General features: G+C 45.8%; 1 protein-coding gene across 17 annotated transcripts in view; it reads right to left on the bottom strand.

Annotated features, from left to right (window-relative positions):
- The window catches only part of NCAM1 (neural cell adhesion molecule 1), a 309,548-nt gene extending 295,903 nt beyond the window's left edge, over window positions 1-13,645 (bottom strand). For 16 of the 17 annotated variants that reach the window (XM_039229153.1, XM_039229158.1, XM_039229160.1 and 13 more), the window contains exon 1: window positions 13,382-13,630. In XM_039229153.1, coding sequence (XP_039085084.1) covers window positions 13,382-13,433 — 52 coding nt within the window. In that variant the 5' untranslated portion in view covers window positions 13,434-13,630. Of the gene's footprint in view, window positions 1-13,381 lie in introns of all 17 variants that reach the window. The other variant, XM_039229165.1, reaches the window with a different exon arrangement.
- Between the last annotated feature and the right edge of the window lie 6,345 nt (window positions 13,646-19,990).

The raw sequence follows: 19,990 nt of genomic DNA, 5'->3' as shown, positions 1-19,990 counted from the left end.
GACAGAAAGTTATATAGAAAGGTAATAAAATCATATAATTGCTCAAAGCCCCAGTATGAATAATATTTACATGGGGATAAAAATATAAACATTAAATACTGTTTAAATAAAAAATGGAAAATTTTGTTATATTGGGAGGCTAGGGTAAAGGATCTAAGAGGCTAGAGACTATTGTAAGAATACTAAACTCCCAGAGGAAAAAGTCAATAAATAATGCCTGAAACTGAAAAAGTAAGAAAGTATAAATATGGGCATTAAAAAAGGTAGAAACCACTAAATGAAAGGAAGTGATTGCTTCAGGAAAGTCAAAATCAGAAGTAGGAAGGATAAGGGAGGGGTAAGAAAGGGTAGTACGGGTTGAGGCAGGGGAACAATGTTTCAAGTTTTATAAAATGATTTAACTTATTAAACAATGTGGGCATATCATTTTGCTAAGATTAAAAATTGAATTTAAGAAAGGGAGGAATGATTACCAATGAATTCCCACTGCTTGAATAGTTAGGATCTTTAATCTCAATATATACTTACTATAATGTAGTAGAGAAGAGAGAGAGACTGGCTGACACAACTTCTCTTAATGGTAAGTAAATAGCTATGGAATTTAAACTAAGCTGAGAAGCTATATATAACAAGGTCACTCTATAAGAATGAAATATGAAATCTCCTTTGTCCTAAACTATTGGGGATTAGAATGTCTCATGACTGATGTTTCCATATGAGTAACACTAATTATATTACCTCTTCCATTCCAACTTCCCACTGGTGAAGACAAAGGTACCTACGCTTATGTCTGTTTTATGTTTGCAACTACATGGAGACTCCTTGAAATCCTACTTCCTTCAGTGCTTAGCACAGAGCTGAACATGAAAGACACATGCTCCATAAACTAATTCATATAAATGTTGCCTGCTGCTTGAATGGGCCAATAGGTGGATCTTCCAAATGAGGCTTAATTATAAACACTCATTATTTATGGTGCACTATGTTACAGACATTCCCTTGGCATTTTTTAATCAAAAAGTAAATGGCTAAGACTGATACGTTTTTTGTGTTCTTGAATCTGCTTTTCCTATTTTTCCACCCAAGCTACTACATCTTCTTACTACCTATACCTAGTAGTCATGTTTCCTTGGTTCTAGTCTGAGTCTAGGAGTCCTTCTAAATGTGGTAGAAGCTGGGATAATAATTAGAACATATGCACTCTTTCTGGGAAAAAATTTAAAAAGGCCAAAAGGCTTCCCCTATAGGTCAAGTGCCTACAATTAAATGCATGGACTTTGGGATATCTATTTTAGCTCTCCAGAGGTGTCTTTCTCTTTCTTCTTCATTTCCCCCCATATTCTTCATGCTTCATGCTCCAAAGATTTAAGGTTGCTAGACAAATGACTTCCAGATTAAGGAAGTATCACCAATATGATCTTTAGCACACCATTATTTAAGTACACTAAATCTTATGGCTTTACTATTATGGTGAATTGACAGGTTTAATATTAACCCTATGCAAATAGAAAGGAGAATCTATATAAACCAATTTATTTTTTAAAATTCTACTTTTCAAAACCAAGATCTACCACACTTTGCTTCCAAAGGAGTTGAAATGGCTAAGCAATCAGCCACGGTGTTTCTAACTCAGTTGCAATTCATGGTGATCCTGAACTCTCAGAGAATGAAAACTAAATGGGAAAAAATGTGATTCTAATTATAATCAATACTTAAATCCAACACTAATTGTGCACCCCTTCACTGTGAACTTTAACAGAAAGAAGGAAAATGGGAAAAAATTACTGAGCTTACCCTGTGCCAGACAGTTGCATAAATTACCTCATTTTGTCCTCATGATAACCCTATAAGGGAGGTATTATTATTGCTGTTCCACAGAGAAAAAAACTGAGCATTGGAGAGATTAAATAACTGGCTCAAGGTCACAGAAAGCAGGAGAGCCAGGGTGCAAAATGCCAAATTCGATATCAAAGGCCCCCAGGGCGCCCCCTACAGTATGCACCACTCTGTAACACTAAAAGGAGATACTAAATTAAGAAAGGAAGATAATTTGTAATTATAACTCAGACCAAAGAGCTTGCACTGGATTTGCATCTCCACGTTCTCCTGACATCAGATCTTTAAGCCTTCCATGTTGTACCCTGAATCCGACTCTCATACAGCAACTGCAGCTTAACTAGCGACTGGCAGCATCTCACGCAGACAGAAAGGACACTGACAGATGCAGTATGAATAAAAGAACATCAGGAGGCAGTCACGCCCATGTCCTCTCTTCTGCCAATCTCATAAAAGCAATGCAGCCAATTTGTGACAATCTGAACAAACTTCAAAAGACTACGCTATCAACAAACCTTTTTTAAAGGTATAGAATAAAGGTACGGATATCACGGGCACTGGTGCGAAAAAATAAAACTGTGTCTAAAAATTATCACCTGCCATGATAAATGAAACCTCTGGGGAGAAAACCCTCTAACATTAACCTCTTCTTCTCAGGTGACCCCATCCCATTGTCCTTTGCAAGGTTTGTTCATGGCCTGGCTCTTTTTCCTTGTGCCCAGATGGCCCCTCAGTCTGAAGCCTTCCCCCCCTCAACACCCCATTCTTCCTTCTTTGTGGTCAAGTACCCTGGATCACAGGGGTCAAGTACCCTCCTCTGTCTTTGGCTCTGAGAATGTGAATTTCACAAAACAACTAAACTTCTCTAAGATCCCCACTCTCCTCTGAAACAAATTCCAAGTTTTCTACTTGTGCCTCATCTTCCGTACATGTATAACCCAAGTTAGGTAATACTGCCCACTTTTTAAAATGGTATTTGCTTTACAATCCAAATATAAAGCAATGTATGCTCATTAGAGAAAACTCAGTATAAAAAAAGTGTCTTCTTCCAGTCTTAAGGAGTGACAGAAATTTGTTTAAATCACAGAGTCAGTATTATAAACACCATTTGTTTCTAACTTTTGTCCACTTAACTTTATTCTTCTCTAACCTAGGCATTCACACCACTAGGCTCTGGCTCCCCTCTTTGGTTCAATATCGCCTTCCAAGTTACGGCTAAAATGCAATTCTAAATACTACATAAATACTACAACACAAATATTTCGGGTGTGATAAAGATTGCACAATACACTGATTATAACCCATGGTGTTTTCTCTCCACTGAAAAGGAATAAAAATATAGACTACTATAACCCCTGAGTCTTCTTGGTCCCCTCCCCGTCTCCTCCCCCAGCCACCTGGGCTCCCTGGAGCTTCCTCCCAAACATGCAAGGCATCACCTATGTCATTCATGCTTCCTAGATATAAAGCGAAATCCTGTCTACAAAGCCCCTAGCTGTCACTAACAGGAAGAATTCTCCAACCGCCCTAGTGCCCAGGTCATTTCTCCTCTGCCTCTGAAATCTTAGCCACGTATCTGGCTTTAGATGCTACCTGGTACTCCCAGTTGCCCTTTCGTTCTCTACTAGAGAGTAGGCTTTCCAACAAGGATTTGTACTGTTGAGTTTTGGGGGCTCTGTTTTACACCTACAGCTAAGAGACTGTGTAGATGCTCAGTAAGTATGTCTGCTGTCATTGCTGCTCCCGATGCCCCCAGACCATTGGGTCTCTCTCCCACAGATTGGCTCAGCTTGTGTCTAATCCTATATTCCTTTATCTATGACATTATTTTCATCTAAGCCATAATTAGATGTGTTTTTCCATCACAACTGGGTCAATAAATGTTTCACAATTTTTTTTTTTTTTTGCTACAAAGATACAAAGATACATACAAGATTCCATTCCATTCCATTCCACTCCCTCTTTCCTCTATTTCTCCCTTCCCTCCTTCCTTCCTTTCCTTTTTTTTTCAATGCCGGTGAAAGTCTACTAAATAGATTTTACCACCCACAACTGAAAAATACTGACCTAGAAGTTAAGATACCAGGATGCCCAATTATTTTCTCTAAAACCTATTGTATGTAAAACTGAGGTCTATCGTTTTTCCAAGGTAACGCCTTTTCTCAATTTCTCCATCATGCTCACAGCTCCATGAGTTCATTCCCTCCAGTCTGCACCTTAAAAAGCTTTCTCTCTCCCAGTCGCCTAACATTTTGGATCTATCATCTACCCCTGCTGGGTCATTTGTCATCTCTAACCTCTCAGCTGTGTGCCTTTTCTATCCTTATCCAAAACCACTACAAGTGTACTTTCTAAGATTGTCTGTTTTAGAAACTATATCACGGTTGGATTCCTTTAACAAGCCCCTCTGGAACACAAAAATTTAATTTTTATAAAATTTTATAAAACTTGATTTTTGTGTTGCAAAAATCCTTTCCCTAACCCACTATTTGCTCCAGCTACAGAAACTAACACACCCTCCAAGCACTGCAGTGATCCCTACCCGTTTACTCCTGTTTCCCTCCTTGCAAATTCTGAGCTAGCATCAAACACAGAGTCTAGTACAGCAGACGTTCAAGTGTTATCATAGAATATACCCTTAAATATTTTATTTTATTTTTTTTTTTAAATTTTTTTTTTAATGTTTTATTTATTTCTAGGAGAGAGACAGAGAGAGAGACAGCGCGAGCAGGGGAGGGTCAGAGAGAGAGGGAGTCACAGACTGAAACAGGCTCCAGGCTCTGAGCTGGCAGTCAGCACAGAGCCCGACGCGGGGCTCGAACCCACGAACCGCGAGATCATGACCTAAGCGAAAGTCGGACGCTTAACCGACTAAGCCACCCAGGCGCCCCTACCCTTAAATATTTTAGAAAATGAGTTCTCCAACATCCCTCTCCTTTGTCTAGCATTTAAGATTTTAATAAGACCTGGCCCAATCTCCAGTCTGCTTTCAGTGTTCTTCAAGACCAATTCTCTAGCTACATCCATCCCGTTCTACAGAGAAATGGGTTCTCACTCTACTTATCTGTCCTTACACCTGTGAGGGTCCACATCAAATACTAGCTCGTCCACACCTTCTTCTGGGCATTAAAATGAACTGAGATGATGTGATGATTTTTGTCTTTCTTAACAATTCTCACAATTAATATCTGCCTCCTTCTTTTAGGCAATGATTCACGGTTTCCTAACTGTCTGAACTAAGTGTTTTCCTCCCCAAACATCTGAAAGCCTCCGAAGGACTGGTACAGTATTCTTATCTTGTCTTCCCCCCAGCCCCCCGCATAGAACTTTGCACATCATATTCACAGTACACCTTATTTCCTAAACATTTCAAAGAAAACCTCTGTTCAAGACGAACTTTTGAAAAAACACACGTTGAGTGCCTACGACGTATTACTCGTTTGACGTATGAGATATTATTTAAGGTCAACAAAACCCACAAGGGCAAGTGTCATTATCGCCATTCTACAGACAGGGGGAGGCAGGCCCAGAAGTGCTACAAGGTGCAGAATGTCACTTACACTGAGCGGACTCAACCTAGACTTGTCAGACTCCAAAGCTCTTGGCTTGCCCCTCCCCCCGTCACCCCTCCCTCACTTCCAGCAGATGCCAAGCAAATTTGTGTTCAAATGGTCCTCACTGCAGAACATGATTAAGATGCAGTCAACTATGCAAGTATGGTCCCAGCTTCGCCCCTGTAAGCCACTTAGACTTTCTCGGCATCAGCTTCTATTTCAAGACCTGACACAGTCTGGCCTTCTGGGGCTTTCCCCCCTAATATCTGGCCACTTCTCCCCAAGCCCCCCAACGCTGTTCCCTCAGCATCACCCTGTGCATTCATCTCTCCACCACCTGAATCGCCTCTTCTTCCTGCTCCATGGAGTGGAGGCCCATGGAGCCCACCCAGCTCAAGGGGTCCCAAGCAGAGTTAATGGCTTCCTTCCTTGTGCTTCAATGGCATTTAATTCATGTCTCTGTTTATAAGGATATGGTATGTCTCTCTCCCACACTACATGGTGAACTCCAGAGTCAGAACCATAGCTCCCTCGACTTTATAATCTGAAAACAAGAACAATTCCGGAAGCAACTTGGTCTTGTCAAGATGTCAGGAAAGTTTGCTTAATTAAATGGAGTTCAAGAATGTGTGTGGTGATTCAGTGTTTGCTGAATTAAGCAGTCAATCAACCAGACCTTAAATGAGAATACCATCTGTTTTTATTTCACAGAGTTTTATAAATGTCATCTCCTCATCCCACCCAACCACACAAAGGTGGGATCCCCTCAATAATCTCACAGAGTATCCTGTTCCTTTCCTTAGTTTTTATCAGAATATGGGACTAGAAATACTACGTGTGTGTTACTTGTTTAAGGTCCGTATCCCTCCACACTTCGACTGGAAGTTCCATGAAGACAGAGTTGATGTATGTTAACCACTGGATTCCCAGAACACCCACTCAATAAATACTTAGTGAACAAACGATATGAAGATTAGATGATACAACGCAGAGCAAGAGTCTGGGATTGAACGATGATGATTAAGACATAATTATGGGCATTATCGATGCAGTTTCTTTCCTTGTAGATAGCTAACACAGAATCTGAGTCTCTTCTCCAACATGGCATATGCCTTTAGTTGGCAAAAACACTTCCTGCCCTGCCAGTAGGGCACTTATGTCTGACTCATTTGAATAATAATAGCAATTACTTTATTTTATTCCAGTGAGTAATTTACAAAAATATAAGCAGGGAGAAATATTAAATCAACTCAGGTCTCACGTATGATTTTCTGTAAAATAAAGGTCAAATGGCTTCTTCTTTCCAAAAATAATTTTGATTTTGATGTACGATTCCGATCTTCAAAGCACCGCACAAACAACCTTCAGGAGGGAGATACGTGCTTGACACACTGGAACAGTCAGCCTATATTCTGAAGCAAGTGGACTGAAGCAGACCAAAACCCAGTTGCTGGCACTGAGGCAGATGTCTGCAGGGCCCCCACATTGCATGGGCTCCTTCCAAGGCTCTGTGGCACGGGGACCTGCGATGTGTTCTCACGGTCACTTATCTCCAAAATTTTGCAGAAGAGCTGCATTTTCCTTAAAAGGGCCCTCAAAATGTACATCCTTCAGGCCCCATGAAACCCAATCAACCCTTGTGCTGATGGCTTTCAGCCTTAATAGGAGATCACTTTTCTAACATATTCACAAGCAACATGACACAATGCAGGCATAATCAACAAGATTTTTTAAAGTCAAATTCTAGTCACTGAAGAAGTCATGTTCTCAGAATATCCTTCTTTGAGTCCTGGAAGGAGCACTATGTTTGAATATTATTTTTTTCTAGCTCCATATACACCTCTCTTTCTCATCAATAAACATGCCCTGCACGCACTGAAGTCCTGTGCTCTCTAACATATTCACCACTCTAACATAGGGGCACTGCTGATTTTGCCATTTTGCAGAAGAGAAAGCTGAAGCTTGGGGAGGCCATAGGATTGGTCCCAAACTGGACGGCAAATAAGGGATATGAACGGCTGGGCTTTCGACCCTGGGTTGTGGGCCCCTGGCTCTTAAACTCCATGCAATCCCACCCTCCTGCCCTCCAGGTTCCTTGACAGTAGAAAGGATGCCATCTCAATCCTTTGTAATTCCGCACAGAGCTGGCACTCAATAAATATATTTGGTCAACTGCTTAAGGGAATACCTAATGTAACACAATGTCAAAACGCTATAACATTACTATGGATATTCCTAAAGGATGAGGTAATCAGATCCCAAAGGCCTGTCACACGTTATCTCAGGGATGACACTGACAGAAAACAGGCCAGTGTTTGCAGCTGCCCATCAGAAAGTCCTGGGTGAGAATACAGAATGCAATACAGGTTACACAGAAGCCTTTCAAGTCCTATCAGTGATGTGGTCTTTGAATTCAAAGGAAGACATATTTACATGTATCTGGCAGGAACAGAATGCACAACAGGTTTATTAAAACCTCCCCCCACCCCCCCAAAAAAAAGCAGGCATACTCGAGACAGAGCAGAGGGCTTATCTCTTCTGTGTAATCATGTTCGAGTCTCCAACTGCTTGGAAGCTAAACTAACAGTGCAGGAAGGGAGAAGGGTGTCACCCTAGCTGAAAACCATGAACTCAGCGGCTGTGTGGAGACGCGGCCTAAAAGCGCCTTAACTGTAATGTATTGAAGCGGCCTGAAAGGCTGCCATTTGGCACGCAGACCAACATCAAACGGCAATGCCCCTAATGAGCATCTTCAGCAGAGAGAGAGCGTTTCCACACGGCGAAATGAAAGGGCATAATGACACCATGAGCAACGCCAAATGATTTACATCCCTTTACATCAGCGGATGGTTTTAAGGGTTGGCACCAAGAGTTAACACTAATAACGAGAAGGGCTGAACGTGACATGACTGGGCCTTCAAATGGGCTTCCAGATGTCATTGCCCTACTGTCATAAGCACATCTTCCCGTTACCAATGACTATTTCACTCGGATTGTTCCCTCACAGTAAACTCCAGGCCTCATAGACGCCTACTCCTTAGGATTCATTCAGAGGGGTCCTCCCTGGGCATCCCCTTCTTCCTCAGAGGCCACCTCTTAACAGTATTGCTCAGAGACCTTCTCTTTCAAGACACGTATGAACTCTCTTCTGAATTTTACTCATTTCTCCTCTCTTTAACTCAAGGAATCTTAACCTCAGTCTTTTTTAACTCAAAACCCAAGTGCTCATTATTACTACATAGCCAGTTGATTCACGGTTCCAATTGTGTCTGATTTGTAACCCATTTTTAAGACTAGTAAAATGCTATTTGTGACTTGCTGCCATTTCTTTTAAAGATCCAGATGTTCCTTAGCCTATACGTTTGTCAGAACGCTAAACTGAGGAATTATCAGATATGGAAGCGACATTAAACTGTTTATCCTGACACCATGAAATATCCGTGGGCTTGAAAACTCAACACTTCAACAGTATCAGAGAGCCTTGTTCACATGCCTTTGTCTCCTCTCTGGCGGCCTGTCCCCAGAAGATGGGCAGCGGCAGGTGCGGTCCCTTCTCCCCACCCTGCCGGCTGCTTCTGCTCTCCATCACCACAAACCCACGATTGGCAGGCAAAGTTCAAACCGTTCTTTAGCAACAGGTAGTCAATCACTTATTTCGCACGAAGACAGGAAGGACTGTCTGTAAAATATTTTTGGAGGTCTGCCAGTAGCATTGAAGTCACTTTCAGTCTGGAGGGCAGCCACGGTTCTTTAACACCGAAGACGTAAATATGGGGAATTCATCAAACCTCTTCTTAAATAGAGGCTTTGTCACCTTAAAAAATTAAGTGGTTGGGGCGCCTGGGTGGCTTAGTCGGTTAAGCGTCTGACTTTCGCTTAGGTCATGATCTCGCGGTTCGTGGGTTCGATCCCCGCATCGGGCTCTGTGCTGACCGACAGCTCAGAGCGTGGAGCCCGTTTCAGTCTGTGACTCCCTCTCTCTCTGACCCTCCCCTGCTCACGCTCTCTCTCTCTCTCTCTCTCCTAGAAATAAATAAAACATTTAAAAAAACCCACATACGTGGTGATATTATAAAAAAAAAAAAAATTAAGTGGTTGGACCAGAAATTCCAAAGTCTATATTTCAGGCAGTGTAAAGTTTACGAGATGCTGTCTATAATTTAAGAAACTGAGTTCTGTAGCAAACAAAAACATCTGTCATGTCTAAAGATTAGGTTTTGAATGAGAAAATGGTGCTATTTATTTTGAAAGGTAATTAAGACCTTGTTCCCTGTGACAGAAAAATACAGATACAGATTACGTACATTAAATTACCTATTACCGATCTGAGGAGTTCGATTAATGATGACTGTACTCCAGAGAGAAGCACTATGCAAAACTCTTAGAATCATTGGTTTCCATGTGCCTAAGCCCTTGCAAAGACCACACCCATACCGTGATTTCCGGCTTTGGTGGGGGGTGGGGGTTGCAAACAATTACTGCCTTAATTCTTATACTATCAAGCTCAAGAAACAGTCCACCAGTTACATCAACAAATCCTTAGTTTAATCAATTAGCACAGAGACTTGGATAAACCTCTTTTATTGAACAAGATGATGCCCTGCTATCTTCTGCTACTCCACTATTATTTTTTAAAAAGTGCATCCTGGGGAAGCACATCTGGAAAAAAAAGTCATCAGGTTCAATCTGTTGGGGGAATAAAAGGGGGAAGCTTCTTGAAAAACTGACTTTAAAAAATGTAAATGTTTGCACTACTGAAAACAGCATGATTGGTACATCTTTAGAACCTTCACAGCAGGAATAGTACCTTGAAAACTATGAAATAAAGGACAGGCCACACTTCCACACTGTCTGGGTTATATTCTTTTTGTGTCTAACTCTGTTGAATTTTAAACAAATTCTGAGTTCTTTCCAGTATTTTAACCTAGGCTAACATTTGTTGAAAGAAAAATTAACTTTTTGGCTTGGGGATAGAATCAGTCAAGGTCTTCCACATTCTTCAATATTCAGTTACATCTAGTTCAGAAACACACATTTCTGACCTTCAAATAATAATCAACAAAAATAATATAGCTTGACATAACTGTACTCGCAGCAAACGTGGCTGAAACACACCTTGATGATTCATTAGTGAGGGATGTTCTATAGACTCATATACACGCTGGCTGCCCCCTGAGAGGTAGCAAAGGTGCCCTTTGTTCTTAATCCAGTGCTATCTTGTTAGAAAACCAGTCCTATTCATTCCTCTACTCTAGCAAATAAAATTGGAAGAGGATTGTAAAATTCTCAAGTAGACATGACTTAGCCATTCCAAATCATTCAATTTTTCCACAAAACGTCCAAAATTGTTGTTAGAATAAACTCAAATTTGCTGTGTAATTCCGCAACCTTTCATTTTATTCCGAAAGAGCAAAAACCAACAAAATGAGAGGGGCCAAGATCTGATTTCCTTTGGGGTTAAGGGCAGAATACGTTGTATTTACATTTTCACATGCACCGTGTGGAGTGCGGAGACTGAATTACCATTGTCCCTGAAGATGATACATTTGAGGCCAAAATAATTATGATAATGATATTACTATTATAATAATAATTATTACTATGTATACACATTTACATATATGTGCCTAGGTGTACATAATACTGTTTTTATTTTCGTCCTGATCCTCTGACTTGAAGGCTTCTATTTTTTATTTTTAACTGTGGAATTATCAATACTTCAATGGAAAATTATTTCTCTTTGGAAAACCGTTCAACTTCTTTGTTAGGCAACCTTGTATACGTTTCTTGTTCTGCCTTGTCCCCATCCTCACGGCCCTAGGCCGGACCGAGGTCGCTTTCCCTCCAGGGAACAGTGATCAGAATGCCACCCTTGCCTGGGCAGCCACCGCATCCCAATCTGGGACGCCCTGGGCGGGTACCAGCGTGCGCCTGCCCTCACACCCCCACACCGAAGGTTACACCCATCACCGTAGTGGAAGGTAGGCGCGCGATCCCTCCCAACGGCCCCCCAAAGAGCCGGTCTCCGTGGCCACGCCCCCACTTCGAGGGGAGGAAGGCGCGCGCAGAGATCCGCCGGCACCTCGGAAAAGGGCAAGCCCGCTGCGGTCGCGGCCAGGTGGCGGAGGGACCCGGCGACCTGCCGCCTGGGGCTGCCCCGCAGCTGGGGGCCGCGTCGGCCCCCCTCGGCCCCGCCCCCAGCCTCGCCCCCGGCCCGCAGCAGGCCGGTCGGCGCACGCGCGTCGGTGCGCCTAGCCCGGCGCCCTCCCAGACGACGCGCTCCTGCCTGGAAGACGCTGGCAGGGTGTGCGCGCTCGGGGGGCGGAAGGGACGCCCCGGGGCTGCGTGACAGAGGCGCGAGCGAGCGTGCACGCGCGGGCCGGACCGTCCGGGGACCCCTGGGCTCCATCCTCCTTTCCTCCGGGCCGCGGGGCCGGCCGCGGGGTGGGGTTTCTCCTGGCGGGGGGCGAGCGAGACCGTTAGGCTGGAACACCGGGAGACGGTGCCGGCCGCCACCCGCGCCGCAATAAAAGCCTCTCGCGGCTTCCCGCCCAGCCAGCCTCGCTCTGATTGGTCGCCAAGGGAGAGGGACCCGAGCTGGCTGGAGGCGGCGGCCCGGGCTGCTCCCGTGCCGCCCGGGGAGCGCCCGCCCCGCGCGCTCCCCCACCCGCGGCCGGCCGTCTAGGGCAGCGGCGGCGGCACCAGGCAGCGGCCTCCGGGACTCACCGTCCCCTCCGCCCCGCTCTCGCCCGGCGCCTTCCGGCACACGCACCCCGCCCGGAATACGCGCCCACCCCACCCAGCTCTCTGAGGCCCCTGCTCCATTTCTTCTCCCTCCCCGATCGTCCACGCCAGAGCATAAATCCCTGGGTGGGGTGGGGTGGGGTGGGGTGGGGAGAGCAGCTGGCGGGGAGGTTGGGCGCGCACAGAAGAATCTCCAAGGGAGGCCGGGGTGGAAATGCCCTAAATGAAATGACCCTCCCTCCCTCCCGGCCGCCGACGGTTTTGGGGCGGCGGCGCATCCCTCGGCTGTCTCCCCCTCAGCTCCCTATTGTTCGCACTTTGCAAGGATCAGGGAACCTCGCCCAAAGAAAGGAGGCTGGGGCGAGGTGCTGCGGGTGGCTACCTGCCATTCTTCTCGCGCGCCGTGCAACACGGGGCTCGCGGTGCGTGTGAAGGCACACGCGCGCGCACACACGCGCACACACACACACACACCCGGCAGCCCGATCACGCCCTCCTCGCCCTCCGCCCCTCCGCACTTCCTCCTGTCAAAACGCGGCGCTCGGCCCTCCCATCCCTCTGTGCTCCCGGCCGAGAGCAGGCTTTGCAAGTAACCAGCGATTTGGCAAATGAAAACCTAACGTCATATCGACGAGGGTGCAAGAACGGCCACACAGCCCTGAGATTCTGCCCGTTTTCGCCCCATTTTGCAAACCGTTATCCAGCGCGGGCGGGGGCGGGGGAGGTGGGGGGCTGGGCGCGACGGCGACGAGCCCCACTTTATCAGACCCGGGGAAATAACGATGGGGCGGCCGCCCCGGCCTTATTGTTCACTCTCCCCGGGGCCGGGGCTCCCGAGCCCCTGCCCCGCGGAACCCGAGCTCGCGCGGCAGCCCCGCCCCGCCGCCCGCGTCGGGAAGGAGCGCTGCCCTGCACCGGCGCGGCCACGGCGTCCCCGGGAGCGTCCCCGGGAGCCGCCGGCTCCGCTCCCCGCGCCGCGGGCACACGAAGTGGGAAGGGCGGGCGCGCCGGGGGCGCGGCCGGCGCTCGTCGCGCGGGGAGGCAGCCCGGATCCGGCGCAGCCCGGGGGAGCGCGGGGCTCGGCGGGGCAGCAGGGGCGACGCGCTCCTTCCTCGGCTCAACCACAATGACCACCCTTAGCATTCCACGTAAAGCCACCCCAAATAGCAGTATCCCCGCGGGGGGGAGGAGGGAGGAGGGGTCGATCAGTCCATCAGACTGAGGATAATCATAATCTGAAAATGTACCTGCAGTTCCCAGGAAAAACAAAGTCCAGATGAGATCCTTAGTTTGCAGCATTGTAATCTGCTGGCCGGGAGGGACGTTCTTGCCGCGGTAAATTCTGTGCCCCCTCCCCTGGCAGAGCGCGTGGACGGCGGCAGAGCCACAGACCTAGGGGCAGACAATTGCCAGGCTGAGTACGATTATTTTTGCAGAATTGCTTCCTGCCAGCGGCTTGCCGAGCTGCGTTCACGCGCGGATCGGAGAATGAGTGACAGTCCCAGCCTCAGCACACTCGCAAGTCGGAGATCCTTGCGCTGGCCCGGGTTCGCTTTGATGGAACTGGGGATGGGAGCGGGGGGCGGGGGTGAGAACCTCACTGTGTCCTTCCACCACGCCGGCCACAAATAGTGCCGAACATCAAGGAGGTAAGGGAGACCGGGGAGGCAGATGCGGCCGCCTGCAAAACGCGGCCTGGAGCCGCCGGAGGAGTCGGGCTCTTTCTCACGCAGTCTTCAGGCAGAGCTGGGGTTTCTTCTTTTCACACTTTCCCCCCCACGCCTCCGCGGTCCCTCCTGCCGCCCAGCCTTCCTTAGACGGGAAGGCGGATATTTTAATAACTAGCAAATAATAAATAGAAAATATTAGGCTTGGTTAGGTTTTCAAAGTTGTCCAATCTCTCCATTTAGATCCTAAGATCCTTGAAACACAGGATAGCCTAGGACTTTTTTATTTTTTATTTTTTTAAGGGCAGGAAATTAGAAATTTGGAGAGGGATGGAGACAGACGGCTGGTGCAGGGTTTTGCTTTGGTTTTGTTTGTTTGTTTGTTTGTTTGAAACTGGCTATGAAGTTTACTCTCCCACAGAGTGGCAACAGATCTCAGGGGAAGGAGGTGGGAAGCTACTGAAGTTCGAAGAAAACACAGATGTTTGAAAGGAATTTCCAGAAATAACCGAAGGAAGTGTTTTCTTGTTTATGAATGCTGAAATCTGTGGTCTCTTGAGGGAGATCACTAACCTTTTACGTAGATTTTATGGTATAGGCAAGATATTAGATATTAATTTTTCTTCTAAAGGCACAGAACCTCAATTCTTAAACCTCCGCATTTAGGATATCACTGAGGTACGGACAAAGGGTTTAGATCATCTTACAATTGTATTTTATACAGTAAGGGTGAGGAGCACGGGGGAAATAAACATGTCCCAGCACCTGAGCAAAGCTTGAGTGTTTAAGGAACAAAAGCTGAGGAAGAATCAGGAGCACAAAATGTTCTAGATGCTAGAATAGCCTATTAGCCCAGCACAGTGACCCTCCCAGAGAAAGGGCTGCCTGCCACGTTCAAAGCACCAATGCGCTAATATTACCAAATACTCCCTTTTTCTTTAAAGGTCAGGCTCGCCACAGTTGTATCACTCTTTAAAACCCCATGCTTTCCTGGCCAAACAGCCAATCTCCATTAACAGAGAGGCTGGTATCTCCTCCCTGTCTCCTCCGACATGTTAGATCACCAGAGCACACCAACATGCTATGATTTCTGGGACCCCTAAAAAATAGTTCCTCTCCCAAATCAATCTTCCCAATGTTACCAATGTTATTGTTTAAATATTTATCTCATACCAATTATGAGTAATTCAAAAATACAGAAAAGTAGAAAGAAGGAACTAGAAATACCCCACAAACCCCAGATGCCCACAGATTTTGTCTTTGTATATGCATATGATTTTTAGAATTGAGTAGCAACTGGAATCTTGTTTATTTTCCTTAATATTTCATTATAAGCATTTTCCCAGGCCATCAAAAAGGCTTTCTAAATATGTTTATAGCGATTCAATATTTCTATGTATCAATGGTTCTTCAATGGTTTCCCCTTGTTTATATGGTTTCCAAAGTTTGATCATATAAATGATGCTTTTTGAATGTATTTCAATAAATATTTGTTGAACAACCACTGTTTTTAGTCCTGTGCTGGATATAGCGGGCTATGTAGATTTTTCTAATGGTGGCTATATTTAAGCATATTTAGCTTCACATACAAGCTTCTACTAACAAGTAAATTACTTCTACTAACATATAACATTAAGTCCCATGTAATAGACTCTTCCCAAGAAAGAGATTTTGATAGCAAGGAAGATGGAAAGAATAAGCCCAAGGGAAAACGAGAAGAAGGGAAGAAGGAAAAAAGGGAAAGTTGGGATACCCAAAATAAAATCGTCCTATGTCTAATTTTACCAAGAGTGAGAGACACACCCTTCTCTGAAAACTTCCCTCCTTATAGCCCGTGTCAGTAGAATTAAAAGATTTCTATTTTTTTCCTCCCCAAATGTCCCTATTTTTAGCTTTTTAACGTAGGCAGGTGTAGAAATCCTATCTGACTTCAGCATGATTGAATTTCTTTTTTTTCTCTCTCTCTCCAGCCCCTCCCTGCCCTGTGTGTCTGTTGATCTCTGTTGTAATGACTCATTCTAGAATTCTGCCCCACAGTGATTCCAATCCACATGGCATGGGTCTTTCCCACGTTGTTTCAACAGGATCCATCACTTGTCTCCAATTCGTTCTTTCTCCACTTATCAATGCCTACCTCTGTGAGCTCTGCGAGTCGGTCCCTCCCAGAACCTCACTTTGAAATGGGACAAAACTGTGGTCCTCCCCAATGTGTCTTCCAGGAGGAAGTCCTCGGCTGTCAGATACACATTAATGAGCATCTATCCTGTGAACATCTGGGGGGGGCGGGGGGGAGGACAGAAGAAGGAGCCACTGAGGACTGTGCTTTAGAGAAGGAGTGGACTATCAAGGCAGCCCCAGCAAGGGGTGACAGGTCCTAATCTAAGGCAGTGAATGGGGAAGAAAGTCAACAGGAGCAGATTTGAGAAAGATTTCTAAGACAAAAACAGCAGAACTGAAGAACTTCCTGAAGATCGTGTCAAAGTTCCTTTCATTTATTCAACAAATACTTATTAAGTATCAGCTAAGTGCCTGTCACTGGGGATACAGCTGTGGACAAAACAGAATCTTTGCGTCCATGGGCTCCCATTCTTATGGGGAAGATAGTAATAAATTGATAAATATCTAGTATGCTTATGGTGATGCGTGTTAAGGAGAACTATAAATAGGGGTATGGGGGTAGGGAGTTCTGGGGTGGAGAGGGATTAGCATTTTGCATAGGGGAGCTAGGGAAGAGGTCCCCATCTCAGAGAGGTCTGAGAGACAGAGGGCACACCAGAGAGCATCAATGTTTAAGTGGTGGCCAGAAGAAATTGCCAAAGAAGTGGTGAAAATGGGGTCAGAGGGATGGAAAGAGAATTGAAACAAATAAGATTTTTGAACGAAAAGTTCCCTGGATTTGACCACTGGAAAGTCACTAGCAGACAGAGCCTTACAGAATGGTGGGGGAAGGAAGACATCACTGTCCCAGGAACAAAAGGGTGGCTTGTCCAGGATGGGGAAGCAGGGAGTGTAGACCACTCTCTCGAGGAGCAGTATGGTAATGGGGCAAGGACAGGACAGAACGCTTGAGGGGAAAGGAGGCTTGAAGGGAGATCCTCATTTCTTCTTTCTTAATATGAGGGTCTCTGTGTTAGGTTCTAAAGTACATTCCATCCGTTGCTGAACCCCTCACCACCACCACAACCTAAGAGTCTAAGTTAGATCACTTGAGAAATGAATCAGTCTAGAGCAAAGTGCTCTCACTCGTACTGCTCCTCACTTAGGGTTTCTTTCCTGTTGGTGCTGAAAAGGAGACCCCAGGCATGGTCACAGGGCTCACAGATACCCCAGAAATGGTCCTTCTCATTTGGCCTGGGCAAAATGCATCTTGGGAAAAAAAATTCCAGCCCCAAATCACTTGATCATATATGCACGAGCTTACTTCTGAACTCTCTAGTCTATTCTATTTTTCTATAGTCTGTCTTTATACTGATACCATATTGTATTGATTACCACAGCTTTGCAGTGAACTTTTAAATCAGGAAATGTGAGACGTCCAATGTTGTTCTTTTTCAAGATTAATTTGGCTATTCATGACCCCGTGCAAATCCATATGAATTTTAGGATGACTTTTTCTATTTCTGCAATATAAATGTCATTGGCATTTTGGTAAAGATTGATACCTGGGCTAGTATTAGAGCCTTATGGACACCTTGGAGATGAATATGCTTTAGACATCTCTCTGCACAGGAAACTGAGTCACAAGGAACTATCTATCACCATGTGCCCACTTGGATGAGCTGCTCTTTTCAGTGTAGATATGGAGAGATGAAACGGGATCCAGTCACAAGAATCAGGCCGTGAAATGGGTGGCCAATGTAGAGAAGTTACAGTGAGCTAGCAAAGGAAAGATGGGTTTAAATGATTTCTTGGCTCTGAACTGAACTCGGACCCTGGGCTGCCTTAATTCCCTGTTTTGTCCTTTTAAAAAAATCCTCTGAGGGGCGGCTGGGTGGCTCAGTCTGTTAAACGCCAGTATTCAGCTCAGGTCATGATCTCACGGTTCATGGGTTCGAGCCAAGCTTCAGGCTCTGTGTTGACAGCTCAGAGCCTGGAGTCTGCTTTGGTTTCTGTGTCTCCCTCTCTCTCTCTGCCCCTCCTCCACTCATACACTGTCCCTCTCCCTCTCTTTCTCTCTCTCAAAAATAAACAAGTATTAAAAAAACATTTTTTTTTATCCTCTGAAACAGGTGATTTAGCAGACTGGAGAAAGGAGCCAAGATCCCCGTGTCATGATCTTATAAATCACAGAGTATGACTGAGCTAATGGTGGAGACATAATAACTTCCTTTCTCCCTCTTATACAGTCTCCTACATATCCCAGTGGCAAAAAGTGAAGTGGGTGAGTGCGCACATCCTAAAACGTGACATTCCAGGTTCGGGTCCTGTAGCTTCTCCACCTGTAGACTCTGTGGCTCTGGGCAAATTATTTCACCTGCAAACCTTGTTTTTCTTGCTCATAGAATGGGTTTAGAGCAGTGTCTGTCTTTCAGACTTCTTATGAACGTTAATTACAATAATGTACGCAGAGGGTTCAGTGCAGGCTTGACACTCTTTCATGCAATGGGTATACACTGAACACCTATGAAATACACTGCGTTACCAGCGGGGGATAAAAACACGATGAACGGAGCACACGTGTTTACCAGGCTTATCAAGAAGACCAACAGCCAAACAAAGAGGCCAAAACCATTATAAATGGTAATTAGAATCCTGGAAGAAATAACCAGGATTCTCTGAATAAAGAATGACAGCAGAGATCTGTGTGGCATCAGGGCAGGCTTCCCTGAGGACACGTGGGAGGTAAGTTGCCACCTAAAGACTGTGAAGTGCCCAGGCATGGAAGGAACAGAAGGAGGTGCGCCCTAGGAATGTGAGAAGACCATGAGGTCAGAAAAAGTGGCTGGTTCTAGAAACTAACAGCCTGCAAGTGGCTGGAATGGAAAGAGCGAGGAGAGGAGGGACAGGAGATAAGTAGCACACAGGAGCCACCTTGAAGGCTCAAGTGAGGAGTTTGTATTTTATTCAAAGTGCAAAGAAAGCCCCTGGAGGACTTTCAGCAGCAGAGTGACATGAGTTGTTTTACACGTTTTAATAACCACTCTGACTGCTATGTGGAGAAAGGCTTCTAGGGAGACAGGAGAGGGTGCGGGGAGCCCAGTTAGAAGCCACTGTGGAAACCCCGGGAATAGATGATGGAGGTTGGCGAGGGGTGGCAGGGGATGGAGCCGAGCAGAGATTGCTGAAGGAAGTGAGGAGGAGAGAGAAGTCAGGACTCTGCTGAACGTGCTGGGAGAATGTGTTCGGAGAGGAGGGGGTCCTGGATAAGTTACATCCACCTGTGAGACCCCACGTGGACATGTCAAGTCTTAGCAGGAGATCCTAGCAGGAGATCCGAATTTCAAGGCCATGAGCATCCGTGTCAACGAAAGCCACGCGCAAGGATGAAATCGCCTAGCCCGAAAGGTGGAGAGAGAAGAGAAGGTGTAGACCCGATCCTGAAAAGTACCAGTTTTAGAGGATTCGGGTGCAGAAAGCAGAACCAGCAAATAGACCGAGGAGAGGCACAGGAAGTAGGAGGCCATCCGAGAGAGAGCGAGTCTCAGGACCGAGACAGGAGGGAGCCATCAAAGGGAAGGATGTGTCCCTGATGAGTGATGCTGAGAAGCTAAGTAAAATGAAGACAGAGAAGAGTGTCCACCAGATCTGGGGACAAGAGGGTCATTAGCAACATTGCCCGGAAGAGACCCACACGCTGGGCCCCAAGTGAGGACCTAATGAATGGCAGCGCTAACAATAATAAGAGACTCTGTGGTCATCTCTTCTTGGAGCTTCCGTGGTAATAGAAACACATTGGGGGACCGATCAGAGCACAGAAGTGCAGCACTCAATGATTAGCTATTCACAGGTAGAAACTGGTCTTATTTTAAGGTGTGAGCTAGGCCGTCACTGCCCTTCCTGAGTCATCGCCAAAGTAGTTGTGGAAAACTAATGCTTTAGAAGACTCGGTGGCATGTATACTTGGGTAAGGGCAGAAATATTTTCCTTCTTCTACTGTCTGCACTTCTCCAGCCTACTTCTGTCCATCCTCCTCCCCCTCAGACCTCTGTGTGTTCTGTTCTCTGGTTGTACTGCTTCCCTTGGTCACAC

The sequence above is a fragment of the Hyaena hyaena genome, unplaced genomic scaffold, assembly GCF_003009895.1.
Source record: "Hyaena hyaena isolate Hyena2069 unplaced genomic scaffold, ASM300989v1 scaffold_36, whole genome shotgun sequence".
NCBI lineage: Eukaryota > Metazoa > Chordata > Mammalia > Carnivora > Hyaenidae > Hyaena > Hyaena hyaena.
The sequence above is the reverse complement of the archived record's forward strand: the minus strand, read 5'-3'. Positions and strand labels throughout refer to the sequence as shown.